General features: G+C 37.9%; 1 protein-coding gene across 8 annotated transcripts in view; it reads right to left on the bottom strand.

The window, feature by feature from the left end:
- The window catches only part of NPNT (nephronectin), an 87,064-nt gene that overhangs the window by 57,899 nt on the left and 11,872 nt on the right, over nt 1-17,293 (bottom strand). For 6 of the 8 annotated variants that reach the window (XM_070433271.1, XM_070433285.1, XM_070433274.1 and 3 more), the window contains exon 3: nt 5,804-5,854. The exons of the other annotated variants lie outside the window; for them this stretch is intronic. In XM_070433271.1, the coding sequence (XP_070289372.1) occupies nt 5,804-5,854 (51 nt within the window). The remainder of the gene's footprint in view (nt 1-5,803; nt 5,855-17,293) is intronic. 8 annotated transcript variants of the gene reach the window in all.

Here is a 17,293-nt window from a genome sequence, read left to right as displayed (position 1 = left end):
AGAGCGTCAGAAAAGGTTTTGGGGAAAAAGCAATGCTAAACATTTCTTTCTCAGAAAAGCAAATTTACAAGACATCTAGTTTCATAACGCGAGAATTCATTAGGATATAATGAAACACATTAAACTGTTCCTTTCCATAAAAAATTATCATATTTGTTTTAGCTTAGGAGATGATGCTCTAATTTGGGGCAGGTTTACTGGACAATCATCGCAAAAGGCTAGAAAAATTCTAATGTGAACATTATGACTTCTTTCAGCAACCCAAATCTCTCTATGTTTAAAAGAGTTACTGGTACAATGAGCCGAGCCCTATATTAACTACTTTTAAAAGGGAATCATTCTGTGACTGTGCATAGATTTATATGATATGAAGCAATCGTCAGTTTGGTATACTGTGTGTGTTTTTTGTTGTTGTTAATCCTCACCCAAGGATATTTTCCATTGATTTTTTAGAGTGTGGAAGGGATGGAGGGAAGGGGAGAGAAAGAGAGAAAGAGAGAGAGAGAGAGAGAGAGAGAGATGCATCAATGAGGGACACATCAGTTGGTTGCCTCCCACTCTTGCCCCAACTGGGGCTGGGGATCAAACCTACAACCCAGGCACATGCCCTTGACCAGGAATCGAACCTGTGACCATTGGGTGCACGGGCCAACGCTCTAACCACTGAACACACTGGCCAGGGCTACTGTGTTGTTTTTTAAAAGACATTACTTCATTAATTGCTCCAAATTTATCTTATGGAGAATGTTAAATAGAAGTCTGGGGGGGGGGGGGGTGGGGAATGAAATGTCCATCAATAAGGAATTGGTTAAATACATGTTAGCACAATGGCCGTCTTGCTTCCAGTACTACAGACCTGAACAGGCCTACACTGCTGTGGGAGGGGCCTGGGTAACCCATGATCTTACCATGCCATTCTCCTCCCTACCCTCCCTGACTCTTCGTCATTAAACTTACCAGATTAATGTCTCGGTATGGCATTCAACACTACATTTCATGATCTGATTCCTGCCTTCCCACCAGGCTCATCACCAATCACAACTACAAATACACCAACAAACTGAAGTTCTCAAGAAACAGCACACTCTCTAGTAGCTCCATACTTTTACATGGAATGTCACTCCTCCCTTGTCTGCCAGACTAACACCTGGACGGGCTTCAATATTCACTTAAACACAACCACCTCCAAGACCTGCTGCAGCCCTGCATCCTGAGATTGGAGCCCTTTCCGTGCTTTCCTAAGCCTCTGTGCATACCTCTATCATCAGTTATTTATATGTGTTTATATTCACATACACATGCACCATGCTGTGTCATCATAGTTATTTTTCTTATCTAGCTCTCCCACTAGGCTTTGAGCTCTTTAAGTACACAGCCCCTGCTCTGCAATAGTGTGCAGTCTCTTGATAAAGACAGATATGGCAGGTGTGCAAGATGTTTAAGAGAACACAGAAGATGGAATTTCTCTGCAGAGAGGTGGGAGTCGGGAAAATGCCAGGAAGGCTTGCAAGAGGAAATACGAGCTGAATCTTGAAGGATGAGCAGGAATTCACCACGTGGATGGTGAAGGGCCTTTTATTCTGAATGAGCCGAGAGAGGTATGAGCAACAGAGGGTCTGGAAATGCAATGGCAATCCCCTGTGACTGGGTCCTACAGTCAACGATAGTCCTTCAGGCCGTTGTCAGCATGAAGAGCCTCATACTCCGAGAATCAGGATTCTATCCATAACTGCGGACAACCAATGGATTGAAAGCAGTAGATGACACAGTCAGATTGCATTCTGTGTTTTCAAGCAGGTAAATTGATTTCTTTTTAGAAACTTAATCAAGAGTGAAGATCTATGATATGTAAAAAGCCTATAAGATAGGCAGACAAATTAAATATACTCATTTTCCCACTAAATTATCTTTTCTGAAAAGCACAATCTGCTTATTAAGATTACATCTTCATCTTTTTATCCTTTTATAAAGAAGTGTGTGGTCCTTCCACCTTTGAAAGTGTACCGAACTGAACCAGACTAGGAACTGCGGAAGCTAGTGCATCGGAGATAAAGACGTGTAAGACACAGTCCCCAGCAACATGGAACTCTCAGTCTAGCAGAACAAATGACACAGATCCACAAATCGCCACACTGCAGAGCGGTATGAGACAGGCTCCACGCAAGTGTTAGGACTAAATGTGAGAAAGGAGTGGAGACTTTCTCCTGTTCAAGTCAGGAAGGCAGAGGGAGAAGGTGGCCTTTGAGATGGGATGTCAGGACTGCTTTTTGGTATGTTCAGTTAAGAAAGAATACAAACTTAAAAAAAAAGTGTGGTCATTCATTGCTAACAATTACTCACTTTCAGTTGAATATTTGCTTAGAATTAGCAGTGTTGGTGATGCAAAACAGAAAAAGCCAACAAAAGATAGAGAAAAGGCCTAACATTTGTAAAGGGTGACTTTTTTTCAGTCCTGATATAAACAAATGTTGAATTATTCATTTCTTTTGACTGGAGGCCAAAATAGTAAACTGGAGATAATTTTTTCAATAACTTAAAGCTATGAGATCACATTTCAGTCAAAATGTAATATCACATCTTCTCTTCCAAATTCTTCCTGTCCTGCTCCTCAAGGAGGTCGTTGTGATGAATACTGAGGCTGAGGAAGTTGACGGAGGGGGAGGGAGGTTTGAGTGGGACAGTGGTGGGCAGATCATCAAATCACAGCCTGTGTCCTGCCCAGATCCCAGCCCTGAGCTCCAGACCCCAGCACCCAACCACCTACCAACCCCTCGACTACACAGCCTCAGAGCACTTCAAGCACACCACACCAGCACTGACGCCACCACCTGCACTTTCTCCCGTGTTCTGCAGCTCCCCCGATAATACAACCGAAACCTGGACATCATCCCTGATTCCGTCTCCCCTCACTCCTCAACCATCGTCAGCACGACCAGCACCGTTTGCCTGAATGTGAACTAACAGGAGCCAGGTACTGAGCAAAACGCTTTAAAAGTATTTTCTCATTTGATCTTCATAAAACCCCTATGAAATAGGCCTCTTATCTGCATTTTACCAAAAAAAAAAGAAACTACTGCTCAGAAAAGTTAGGTACGTTTCTCAAAAGCACAGTTTGTGGTAGCAGCCAGGTCTCTCTGCCTATGAAGCCCACAGGCCCACCACTGCCCGAGGCATCCCTCTCCATCTTTTCTCTTTAGTGCCTTCATTCCTTTTCCTTCTCTCTGTTCCCACCACTACTACTTAAGATAAAACCTAATTTCTCAGCAGTTTTACTGGAACAACCTCTAGCCCTGAGCCTCAAATGGCTCTTTTCTAAATTGCCACTGAAGAACACATTCAGAAACGCGCCCCAGAACCTCAAATGCCTACAGGTCCCAGGCATTTGCCCTGAAGAAGCAGCAAGCTGCATAGTCAAATGAAATACATGCTCCTTCCCGATGGGGCAGCTGCTAAGCAACCGACGGCAGCCTAACTCCTCGCCACAATGCAGCTACTGGTTTTTCAAAAAGCCTGATATCTGCCCTGGCAACTATTTTTTAAAAATGTTAAAATACTCTGTAAGTGAAACCAAATCCAACTATATGTCAGATCTGACCCAGCAGCACCAGCTTAAGACCTCTGAAATATAAATTTGATTATGTGCTGTCCCTGCTTAAAATATTTACACTGCCCCTTGACAACTCTTGCACAAAAGCCAGTCTAATAAGATGACATCAAAGGCCTCCCCTGAGTCCACCCATCCTTACTTATTCCACAGTATCTCTCATCAGATGCCCTTCAAACACACCACCCAGTGCTGGACTAGAGTTCATACATTTCCTGGAACATGCCCCTTGCCCTGCAGCTTCTGAAGTTTTAATGCATTTTTCTGTCTGGCAAGGGTGCTCTCCAGTTGACACATCCCTCAGGACTTAGCTAGGCCACTCGTCCTTCACTCCTGGTCTGAATACACCCCCTGAGGCATAATCTTGCAGTATCCTATCTCAGAACACATCTGTATCAAAACACAACTCTCATCAATATTGTCATCCTCTGTGGTCCTTCAACGCTGACCATAAATGACACGAATGCCCAGAGCTTCATCTGACTGGTGTGGTATCTGCAGTGGTTGGCCCAGGGTCAGGCAGATGCTAGCGCTCGATATGTGTTGAATAAACAAATCAACTGAATAGCACTGAGTGTATGAAATCTTCCTTGATCCTCTCCAGTTGGAAGTGATTCTTCCTCTGCACAACCTCAACTCTTCATCCCTAACTCTTTCCTACCTGAGAATACGAAGGAATGGGACAGCCTCTTACCATTCAGCTCCTTGCAAGAAGAGTCCACGTCTTACCAATCTTCGCAACTCTCCCAGCAACCACCTTAACTCCTTGCCCCTAGTGAGCTCTCCAATGTTTGTCGAATCAATCACAGTCACTCTAAATGCAATTTTAGTTAGCGAAGTAAGTGTGCGCCAAATAAATCATAGCATCTGTAGTTGTAACTCTACAGCTAAATTCTAGTTCCTTCGGTTCCTTTTTTTTGGGTTGGGTTAGGTAACCAAAACCTTACTCCAGTCTGAGGTTTGCAAATTGTCTCCTTTTCACTTCTCTTTGAGTTACACACACACACACACACACACACACACACACACACATTTGCAAAAAGCAATGTGAACTTCATTAGAGAAGTGACTATTTTCAAAAGATGGGCAGGGTAAACAAAATGTATTTAAAAACAGGCTATACTATGGATACTACAATGGACCCTAGAAAACACAGTTCAGAGTTCATTTGTTCTATATATCATCACACACTGATAGTAGCAAGCATTTATCAATCCAGCAACAATCTTGCAAAATAGGTTTATAGAGTAGAAATTGTGGCTCAGAAAAGTTAAATAAAATATCTAATATCTCATGGTCCGCAAGTGACAGGAACAGGACCTGTACCCAGATCTGTTGGTGACAAAGCCCACCTTCTACTCTCTCTATGGCACTGCCTCCCTAACTCAGTCATAGCTCAGCGAGTTAATTCTGGAACTGTGAGTAACTATAAGATACAGACACTTGAACTTTTTTAAGTCTCCCTGAAGAAATTCCTTAACTTTTATTTCTAGCATTACCAATTTTGTTCCCAAATGTTGTTATCAAAATCCTCTCTTTCATCTATCAGGTGAAAGTATGTTGTCTTCTTTGCACTAATTTAATTAAATAGAATTTCACATATTTCACCAAAATTTTCCACTGAAGTGTCAGTAGGGTGATCTGTTAAGTGGCATTATTCACTTCCAAAAATACATTAAACAAGGAACTCTTTATGTACCAAAAAGAATAGCATGAATAGTTGTAGGTGCTACTATAACATCTTATGTCTTTTATACAAAAAAATATTTCTTACCTGAATTTTTCCATGAAGAATTAATATGAATACAATTCCCTCAGGTTAATGATAGGCTGGTGTTAGTAATTTCATTTGGTGAACTTTGTGGGTTTTTTAAAATTTGCTTCTTTAAGTATTAAAAATATAAACTGTCCCTTTAGGTTAGAATGGAGGTCAATTTATTAGATTCACAAAACAAGAGAAAGAAATTACAAACTGAAAGGGAAAAGTTTAATGTAATAACTGAAATAGAGTTAACTTAGTATAATTATGAACAGAATAAACACATCTCTAAGGAACATAGTTCTCCCCACAAAAGCAACTCAAAAAACCACAACTAATGTTAAGTTTTATTGATTAATTTTGTGAAGTTATTATTTAGAAGTTATGCCTTTTAAGACATATATTAGCCAAAATTATTGCAAGAAATATGTTCGTCTAACCTTTGAGCTGGCACCTTATCCTGGCTATTCTCTGCCTTAAGACGTAGAAAGCTGCAAAACAAATGTCCAAAAAAAGAAATTCCAGATCTTTTCTCTGTAAGGAGGCGGAACTTGGGTATTTATCAACTTGTTACATTCCCGGAGACTTACACATATTCAACTTTCAGTGCTTTTCTGAAACAAAAAAAAATCTAGGACATGTTTAAAATAGTAATATTTTAGTCACCATTTTGTCATTAGAAAACATTTTGTAACAAAAATATTAACCAATAACTGAAGTTGTGCTATTCTTTCATAGTCCAAATTCTAAGTTAAAATATTCAGACCTTTTGTGACACTGTACCTTCCAATCCAATTTCTCACTTTTCAGAATATTAATTTTTGGTTCCAAGAGACAGTATCCTTTTATTTATATGTGTGTTGGACAAAGTATCTGAAAAAAATTAAAACCTTTGATCAATTAGTAACCAAGGCTGGTAGATTTTAAATCGGATATATCTTTACTTACCTGCTTTCTTAGATACTGTGTGTTCCCTTTTCTCTTCAAATTTGGGGAAGAAATATTAAGGGTTTTTTTTTCTTTCCTTCCACAGCATTTTCTTCTTGCATGGCTGCTTTGGTTGTCCATAGCAACAAGAATTACCCAGAAAGCTCAGCCATTTCACTTAAAGGATACATAAATAACTCAGTTTAATGAAAGTAAATGGAAGAAACTTGAAACACGACTAATAATGGTCAGGATTTGACCAGCCTAGAGACCCTAGAGGTAAGGGAAGAGATTATTTTATTACTTCTCTTTTGCATTAACATCTTACCTCCTTAAAGCATAAAACACTCACTTTAATTTTCAATTTGTATATTTATTTGTAGAATTTAAAATTAGATGAATAGAGCCTTCTTTTGGGCACCAGCAAAAGAAAACAATTCTATGTTCAATTTGATTTAAATGTTGTAGTAATTTTATCAATGCAGAATTATTGCTCTATATCTTTAAAGGCACATGTTAGATTTCCTTGTTAGAGATTTTTTATGTTGGTTAGGTTTATAAGAAATTAGTGGGGATTTTTTACTGTTGTTAACTTCAAAAGAATTCACCATACCTTGATGTTGATACATTTCTTAAAATAGATAATGAAATATATCAGGTACAATCTAAACAAAAAACTGAAAATAAATCAAAGCATAAACTAAAAATTAGATTGCAGATCACATATTAAGAACAATTGTTTATAACAATGGTTATATATGAAAAGGGAAAAATATAAAAGGATACCGTTTCTTTAATACTCTTTAATTGCCAATTTTGAATAATCTAATTCTCAAGAAAAATATATTAAATGATTTTAAACAAAAGTTTAAACAATAAAGAATAGCAAACATCATTATTTCCTAACAAGCAGCCAAAGAGTTCTGTATAGTTTATTTTCATTTTAGAATATCGTTAAGTTGGGTCACATTTTTCCAACTTAACAGAAGTCAGCCTTGACACTCAGAGATTTTGTGAATTTTATAATATTGATATATATACATCCACTAATAAGACTTTTAGCATGAAACTTTAGCAAATGCCCCATATTTTAACACTTGCATTTTTAAACTATACAAAACTGCATTTTAAAGAAATGTTAAACCTGGAAGAGATTATTTCCAGGAAGTTTCTGGAATCTATTTTCTTTTGACACATAAGGAAATTTTCATAGGCAACCATCACCATAATCTTTGTGAAAGTTGCCAAAAATAAATGCACTACATGTATTTTTTTGCATGTGGTATAAACACCACCGTGAACAGCACTAAAATAGGATTCATTAGTAGCACCCAATATAGATGATCCTGTCTCATTTCCTCCAAATAATCTGTGTTCTTTACAGCCAGTGTAAAACAGCCACAGCACTAAATACAGGCAATGTTACCAGCGAACCCCCCAGTTCTCTCCTGCCACTTGCCCAAGAACCGCTGCTTAGATACCTCTGAGGCTTCTCACTGATGCTATGCACTTCACTGAAGGTTCTCAGGGATGTTAGGCATAGTTAAAAACAATACGCACTCTGGTGACTTTATGAAATTGTGACTAATATAAGTCAGAGAAACTAAATTATTCAGGGATTACTCCCTGCGTGCTAAACACAGGTTTATAGATTTGGAGGCAATCCTGGGCTGTGGACGGTGTTAAAATGAGGGATAAGAAACCCTAAGGAACTGAGCCTGCTTACGATCCAAATGTGTGTCTATCATCTGGTATATAGTTTAACTTGCTGTAAAGGATTATAAAATGCCCAAATGTTAGGCCAATCATAATCATTGGAAAATAAATAATAAAATGCTTCAGGCTAAGATAACGGATGCAGTTTCCACGTGACTCAGACAGGACTCATACGGCCTCTTGAGCACATAGAGCATAGCATGACACATGTACCTCCTTTCAGGTGACAAATGCCAGGTACATGCATGGAAGGGAAAGGTCCCTCCTGACACTGTACATCTACCTCTCAACCCTAGTCTTTAGCTAGAAAAAGTAGTAACTCTAAAAATTCCCCATGCCCCAACTTTAAATGTCATGCCCTATTTCTCATTGTCAAAAAAAGTTAATGTTAACAAGACCATCAATTTACACCATACACAAGAATAAACTTGAAATAGATAAAAAACTTAAATGTAAGTCACGAAACCATAAAAATCCTAGAAGAAAACATAGACCATAAAATCTCAGATATCTGATGTAGAATATTTTTTGCCAATATATTTCCTAGGGCAAAGGAAAAAATAAACAAATGGAACACATCAAGGTAAAAAGCTTCTGCACAGCAAAAGAAATGATCAATAAATGAAATGGGAACCTACAATATGGGAGAACATATTTGCCGATGATACATCTGATAAAGGGTTAATCTCCAAGATATACAAAGAACTTATACAACTCAACACCAGGAAGACAAACAATCCAATTAAAAAATGGGCAAAGGACCTAGATAGACATTTCTCTAAAGAGGATATACACATGACCAATAGACATATGAAAAAATGTTCAACATCACTAATTTTCAGAGAAATGCAAATTAAAACTATAATGAAATATTAACTAACACTTGCCAGAGTGGCTATCATCAATAAGTCAACAAACAGCAAGGGTTGGAGAGAATATGGAGAAAAGGGAACCCTTGTCCACTGTTGGTGAGAATGCTGACAGATGCAACCTTTTTGGACGAAACCCAAAACAGTATGGAGTGTCCTCCAAAAATTAAAAATGGAACTGCCTTGCCTGACTAGTGTGGCTCTGTGGTTGAGTGGCGATCTACGAACTAGGAGGTCACAGTTCGATTCCCGATCAGGGCACATGCCTGGGTTGCAGGCTCCATGCCCAATAGAAGGCGTGCATGAGGCAGCTGAACAATGATTCTCATTATTAATGTTTCTATCTCTCTCTCCCTCTCTATTCCTCTCTGAAATCAATAAAATATAGCTATTTTAAAAAGAAAACAAGTTTCTTAAACATGGAACAGCCTTTTGATTCAGTGATCCCACTTCTGGAAATATATTCTAAGAATCCTGAAACCCTAATCAGAAAGAATATATGCACCCACATGATCATAGCAGCATTATTTACAACTAGAGGCCTGGCGCCCAACATTCGTGCACCTGGGAGGCGGGGGAGTCCCTCAGCTGGCCCGCACCCTTTCACAGTCCAGGAGCCCTTGGGGGATGGCCTACTGATGGCTTAGACCCGCTCCCCACCGACCGGGCCTAAGCTGGCAGTCAGACATCCTTAGCACTGCCACAGAGGCGGGAGATGCTCCTGCCACCACTGCTGCGCTCACCAGCCTTCAGCCCGGCTTCTGTCTGAGCAGTGCTCTCCCTGTGGGAGTGCACTGAACACCACAGGGCAGCTCTTGCGTTGAGTGTCTGCCCCCTGCTGATCAGTGCGGGTTATAGTGACCAATCATTCTACTGATCAGTCGATTTGCATATTACCCTTTTATTATATAGGATAGCTGAGGTATGGAAACAGCCCACATGCCCATCAGTAGATGAGTGAATAAAAAAAGCTGTGGTACATACGCCATGGAATACTATGTGGCTATAAAAAAGAAGGAACTCTTACCCTTTGTGACAGCATAGATGGATCTGGAGAGCATTATGTTAAGTGACTAAACCAGTCAGCGAAAGCCAAATACCATAGGATCTCACTTATATGTGGAATCTAATGAACAAAATAAACTGATGAACAAAATAGAACCAGAGGCACGGATACATGGAACAGACTGACAGAGATCAGCCAAAGAATATAAATGCATAGACCACAGACACAGACAACAATGTGATGAAGGCTGGGAGAGGGTGAAGGGACTAGGTGAAGGAGGACAAATGGGAGGAAAATAGTAGACATCTGTAATAGCGTCAACAATAAAAATAATGATAGTAAAAATAAAGTGAATGACAGTGGGAAAAAGTTAATATTGGTGTGTCAAATGCTATTCATAGACAACTATTCAGCTCTCTACATTTATAATACCAACATCCAGGACAACTGATCCCATGAATAACATTTTAAGTGAGAATTTGGATGATCCCAACTTTTAGTCCACTATTTTATAAGTATTAAAGCTACAGAATTCATCAGACTTTAACACAAGATTAGAGAACAGAACATTTAGCAAATACATAAATTATTTCTTCATAAATTATGTTTAGTTCCCTCAATTTAATTAATTTAAAAACAAACCTGTCTTATTTAGAAAATGAAAATGTCTTAATTCTTGGCCATATATAGACACCAAGATACAATAAATCTTTTAATCCATCAATGATTTAAAAATTCAATTCAAGGGCCAAAAGACCTTGAACCATTACCTAGTAAAAACTATTACCACAGTAAGTGTATGTAATATAAAATCAACTCTAAATACCCACATACATTAAAAAATACAGCTAAGCATGAATTGCAATTTATTTTTCTATTATTTGCTATTTGTTGGAATGCATGCATACGGCAGATAATTACCAAGTACCTACAAAATCTTAACACTGAAGAAAAATAGAAGGTACTGAACTTTAAAATAATATTTTGGGTGGCAGAAAGCTTATATTTGAAAGTCTATCTATGAAGTAAGTTTCTGAAAATTTAGCAACACACACCTTTGACCATTTAGGGATCTTTCATAGAAACTGAGTTTGAGAACTCTGATTTATAAAAACAAGGCTAAAGATTTTGAAAAACAACATTGTTATTGGCAAAGTAAGCCTAAATCCAGAAATTCTTAATGGTTTCTTCCTTTGTGTATATTAGCACAAATTTAAACTGTGATGACATCTTTCCTGAAAGTTCATAAGTCAATATCTTCAAAAGGCAACCCTAATTTTGTGATGTAATGTTATAATAGGAAAACAAATTCAGTTTTGAAGAATTTATATAATTAATCTACAGCAGCGATTTTCAGTCTTTTTCATCTCACAGCACACATAAACTAATTACTAAAATTCTGTGGCACTCCAAAAAATATATTGTACTTTTTAGCAACCTGACCAAAAAAGTAGGTATAATTTTGATTCATTCACACTGGATGGCTAATGTTGTATTGGTTGTCATTTTTTTTATTTAACAATCTTAGGGAAAAGAGGTCAGTGCCCCTGACTAAATAGTCAGGTATGCATGTTTTAAAAATTCTTGAGGCACAACAGTTGAAAATTGCTAATACACAGAATGGTGAAAAAGATATTGACTAAATCAAGTGTTCAGTTTTAAAATTTAGTTGAGTCTAAGATTACTCACGTGCAAATCACCCATGGCAAATCCTTAATTGCAAACCGACTCTCCACTGACATCTAGTACCCACCAAGGCTGTCTCCAGCCTTTAGTTAATGTCCGACAGGAAATGAGGACTTCTAATTACATATAATAGCCGGGGGGACTTCTAATTACATTTAACGCCCCTCCCCCCGCCCCCCCGCAAATCAACCTCTAAATTCTCAAGGTAAGAAACCACTTTGAGTACTTCTATCTTTTCCTTCCATGAGAGTTAAAAGTAACAAGTTGACTTTACAGTGTTTCATCAGACTAAAAACTAAAACTCTTGAGAATTTAATAAAGAATATTGAATAAACATATAGATATCTGTTACTAAACACATACTAATACATAATAATACTTTATCATATGTAGGTTTTAGTGTACTCCTGTATGCTGGCTTTATTAGGAATTTTATTCGGAATTCTATTATGACCATAACGCTCTCTTTAATTATGCACTAGTAGTAATGAAGTGATGAAATCAGAAAAACTCTAAAAAAAGTTTTAGTGCACTCAGGTGGAGAATTTCTTTACATTTGATATTACTTAACAAAACTATGTCTTGTAATACACCAGTTTTTTAGTAAATAGGTGTATGTTTTGCAACTGATTTGCTCTGGTAGAGTCCCAGGGATGCACTGTCAATCACATCAGGCCTGTGCCCTCAGTATTTTTCTATGGGTGTAGTCACTTCGAAATTTTTTGAAAAATTTTCAAGCCAAACTATCTTGGCATCATCTTTGAGAACTGATCACTTACTGGTTCCTATGAAGTGAAAGACCTTGGCCCTGCTCATGTAAAAATCCTCACTTCCCCTCCAAGTTGATAAAGGGTGAAAACTCAGACAGGGTAGATTCTTGGTTGGTGCTGATCGCCTAGGGCACGTGTGCATCAGCGTTTCAGGTTCCAGTGTCCCTGGGACTTCAGGAGTGTGTGGGAATGAGCACTTCCTCACAGCGCAGTTTGGGCGTGGATGGGGACTTGAAGAATACTTACCACAGGCTCTGCTTTGAGTCTATTATAGGCCTACATGGTTATTTAGAGCAGCCCTCCATGAGATCCAGTGAACTAGGGTAACAACTCGGGTCATGTTGGCTCCTTTGCACGCCTGTAACAATCTGGAGCTTCGGGGAAATGAGCACTGGTCAAGATTTTGCTGTTCCTGGGTTCACTGGCCCTTATTCCAGTTTGTGCCTCATCCACCTCTTACTCCAAGCCATAATTTACACAGAAGTAAGAATATAGCAAAATGATGATGAGCTAATATATAGATATCTAACGAATACAAAACTAATGGCTCATACAAAACTGATACAGAAATTTCCCCCACTGATTTCTTTACAGAACCTCATACTCGATCCTAGGAGACCCCTATCTACAATCCATTCACAATGTACCAACTCCATCAACTGATGATGACTGATTTTTAAAAGATACGAACTAAAACAAAAGCAAAAAGATATGGAGTGGCTTTTAATTAATAATACAGCAAACTCCGGGACATTATTAGAGATCCTAACTTGGAACTGTCTTGTCTAACCCAAAATTGTCCATAAAGCCCTCAACAGTTCATCCATCACAGCTAGATATTCTGGAGCGGTGGCTCAGAAAGCTAGGTACATAGATAGTACTTTCTTAAATGGCATATAGAATTGCCTTCCATGTTCTACTAGAGTAAGGGCCTCACTTAGCATTGGAGATGTTCTATGAAACAGCTTTAGAAACCAAAACTGGCTTCATGGTAGAAATGTCACAGTCCCCTTCCACTCCCATCATCCACTCCCACTCTGCAAAGGACAACATGAAAGGTTTCCTTCAGAACTATCTGTGGGAAAAGCCATACCTTCCCCAAATAAATGGTTTGCTTTATAGCTACAAACAACATGAATTATATGAGCAATGATGCTTTCCTTTTTCCTTTGGCTACCAGAAGTGAAGAGCCAAATGACAAGACATATTTAGGATCCTATGGCTTTTATCTATCTGCATTTTAATAATTCTTTTCTCAACATCTTACCTTTTATTCTGTCCTTTCTTTTTTTGCCCCCTAGACCTTGTTAATTCTATATTCCTAGTTTATTGTATGCTTTCCTGGAAGACATGGCACATCCTTCCCCACACAAGGTAGAACATAAACAAATTCAAAGAAATCTATTCTACTTCTCTTTTAAGGTATTTCGTTAAGAAATCAAAAATAGAAAATGACTGAACAGAAGGTTTCCACTTTGTAACATTATCCATATTTAATCTCTTTTAAGTTACATATTTTATATAATAAAATTTATACAAGTAAAATGAGCTCTTTAATTACTGTATTTACATAAAAATAGGATGTCTCTAGAAACATCCCACATCTAAATGTATAGAACAATGACGATGAATCTGTAGAGATATTCATTGCAGCATATTTCATAAAAACAAAATACTGAAAAACACCTAAATGTGCATAAATAGGGGATTTTAATATTTTGGTATACTGTGCAGCCATTTCAAAGAATAAGTGAGATTTACATGTAGTGATAAGAAATGGTCTCCAAAATGTAATCCTATATAATAAAGAGCTAATATGCTAATTAGACTGGACGGCAGAAAACCTTCTGGAACAACCAGTCGGGGAGGGGGGGAGGCCATGGGGACGCAAGGGCCTAAACTTGCATGAATTTTGTGTATCGGCCTCTAGTATTATAAAAAAAGAAGATACAGAACAGTTCTTACTCTGTGCTATTACTTTATGAACAGGGAAAATTTTGAAAATGCTTAGAAGTCTCTGTAAGGATCAATAGGAAATAATTCATGAGGGGTGGATCTAGATGTCAGAAATATTGGGATGTCAGAAAGACTTTTCTCTCTCTCAACCTGAGTCTTTTTAAATTTTTTACTTATGCATGCATTTCTTATTTTGTTTTCATTATACAATTTAAGTATATAATTGTGATAAGGATTAGAATAACTATGAGAAAGCTATGGCCCTACAGTTTTAAAGTCACTTTTTAAAAGTCTTTTAGTATAAAACTATATTCCTATTTCCTGAAAATCTTTTTATCCTAACAGGTGTCCCCCAAAAAACTTTATTCAGATATCAAAATTCTACATAACCCTTCCTAATGGATCAGAGGTCTAGTAAAAAAGCAAACATTTACTGGCATTTACATAGGCATGCAAATTATGGCTGGCCTATAAAGAGAATAAAAAGTCAATGAATTAAGCAACTCCGAAAAGAATTTGTGAGTTTTTCTTAAAAGCAAAAAGAAACTCACATCCATAAAATATAGAAAACCAATAGGCAAGAAGCCAGGTGGAAATCCTGGCAAATGGACAAACCTCACCCCATCCTCCCAATATCAGCCAGTTGACTCTAGTCCAAGAGATCACAAATGAAAAATGGGGCTAGAGGGTCCTTCACTAACTTGTCAGAGAGGTTTGGCGGGGGAAACTAGAATCAAGCAACAAATTAAGAGTCTAGATATAGGACTGCCAGAGCCTTATGTCAGACTGCAATCCAGTATTTCCCCTTACCTACTTACTACCAGGAAAGAAACCATTGGCCAACTGTCTAAAGTTAAGAATGTATGCCATTTGATCACACAGAAAAAGTGATCTCACAGAAATACTAGAACACATGCAAAACAATATTTTTTTCTATGTATGTTCAAAGTTGCTTATTTTAGATTTTTTTGTATTAGTAAAAGAGTAGAACCAACATAAATGTCCATTAATAAGATATTGGTTAATAAATTAGGGTATAGAGCAGTGATGGCGAACCTATGACACGCGTGTCAGAGGTGACACGCGAACTCATTTTTTGGTTGATTTTTCTTTGTTAAATGGCATTTAAATATATAAAATAAATATCAAAAATATAAGTCTTTGTTTTACTATGGTTGCAAATATCAAAAAATTTCTATATGTGACACGGCACCAGAGTTAAGTTAGGGTTTTTCAAAATGCTGACACGCCGAGCTCAAAAGGTTCGCCATCACTGGTATAGAGATACAATGATTCCAAAAAAAGGCTCTTCATGTGCTGGTGATAAAGAAAGACTTTCAAAATGTATAGTTAGAAGAAATAAGCAAGGTACAGAATAGTGTATATATAGTATGGTTTCATTTGTATAGAAGAAGTGGGGGAAAAGAATTATAGGAATTTTCCCATAAGTATGTAAAATATTTCTAAAAGGTACACAAAAATTGGTAATAGCCATTGCTTTGAGGAGGAGCATTTGAGGATATGAATGCATTTTCTCTTATAAAATAAATATATATTTTACTATAAAAGATTGATGGGAAAATTTAAAAACCTGCACAAAAGTGGTGGAAAGGGGGCAAAGGGATCTGTGTATGGTAGTGTGGGAGGAGGGGGGAGGAATAAGAACTAGGTCATCAGGACCTTTCTCTCCTTCCCTTTTGTCTCCCCCACGATGAAAGCCCAGCCCTGTGATGAGTCTCTTCCACTATTCACTGAAGATGCTGCGTGGGATCATTCACCATCACTGAATTGTCACTTTAAAGCATGCAGTTGATTCAACTGACCCATAATGCATATATCAACAGACAAGTGGATAAAAAAATCATGGTACATATAAGCAATGGAATATTATTTGGCCATAAAAAAAAGGATGAAATGTTACCATTTGTAACAGCATGGATGGACCTAGAGGATATTATGAGCAGTGAAATAAGTCAGTCAGAAAAATACAAATACCATATGATTTCACTTATATATGAAATCTAAGCAACAAAATAAACAAACAAAATAGAAACAGACTCATAGATACAGAGAACAGACTGATGGTTGCCAGAGAGGAGGGAGTTTGGGCAACTAAGTGAAAAGGGGAAAAGAATTAAGAAGTACAAATTGGAATTTATAGGGAACTCATACATTTTAACAAAAAGAAGATAAACAATCCAATCAAAGATGGGCAAAGGACCTAAATAGACACTTTTGGAAAGTGGGCATACAGTAGGCCAAGAGACATATGAAAACATGCTCAAAGTCACTAATGATCTGAGAGATGCAAATCAAAACAATAATGAGGTACATCTCACACCTGTCAGAATGGCTATCATCAACAAATCAACAAATGACAAGTGCTGGCAAGAATGTAGAGTAAAAAGGAACCCTAGTGCACTGCTGGTGGGAATGCAGACTGCTGCAGCCCCTGTGGAGAACAGTATGGAGTTTCCTCAAAGAACTAAAAATGGAACTCCCGTTTGACCCAGTGATCCCACTTCTAGGAATATACCCCAAGAAACTAGAAACACCAACCAGAAAGGATATATGCACCCCTATGTTCATAGCAGCACAGTTTACAATAGCTAAGATCTGGAAACAGCATAAGTGCCCATCAGCAAATGAGTGGATTAAAAAACAGTGGTACATCTACTCAATGGAATACTACGCTGCAGTAAAAAAGAAAGAACTCTTACCATTTGCAACAGCATGGATGGAACTGGAGAGCATTATGCTAAGTGAAATAAGCCAGTCAGAGAAAGATAAATATCACATGATCTCACTCATTTGTGGAATATAATGAACAACATAAACTGGTGAACAAAAATAGATCCAGAGACAGAGAAGCATCAAACAGACTATCAAACCTCAGAGGGAAGGGGGGGGGGGGGGGGGGGGGGAGGTAAGAGATAATCCAAAGGACTTGTATGCCTGCATATAAGCATAACCAATGGACACAGACACTAGGGGGGGCGG

Source organism: Myotis yumanensis, unplaced genomic scaffold (assembly GCF_028538775.1).
Source record: "Myotis yumanensis isolate MYYU_CA2020_CCGP unplaced genomic scaffold, mMyoYum1.0.hap1 SCAF_1, whole genome shotgun sequence".
Classification (NCBI taxonomy): domain Eukaryota; kingdom Metazoa; phylum Chordata; class Mammalia; order Chiroptera; family Vespertilionidae; genus Myotis; species Myotis yumanensis.
Note: the sequence above shows the minus strand (reverse complement) of the source record. Positions and strands in the feature narration are given on the sequence as shown.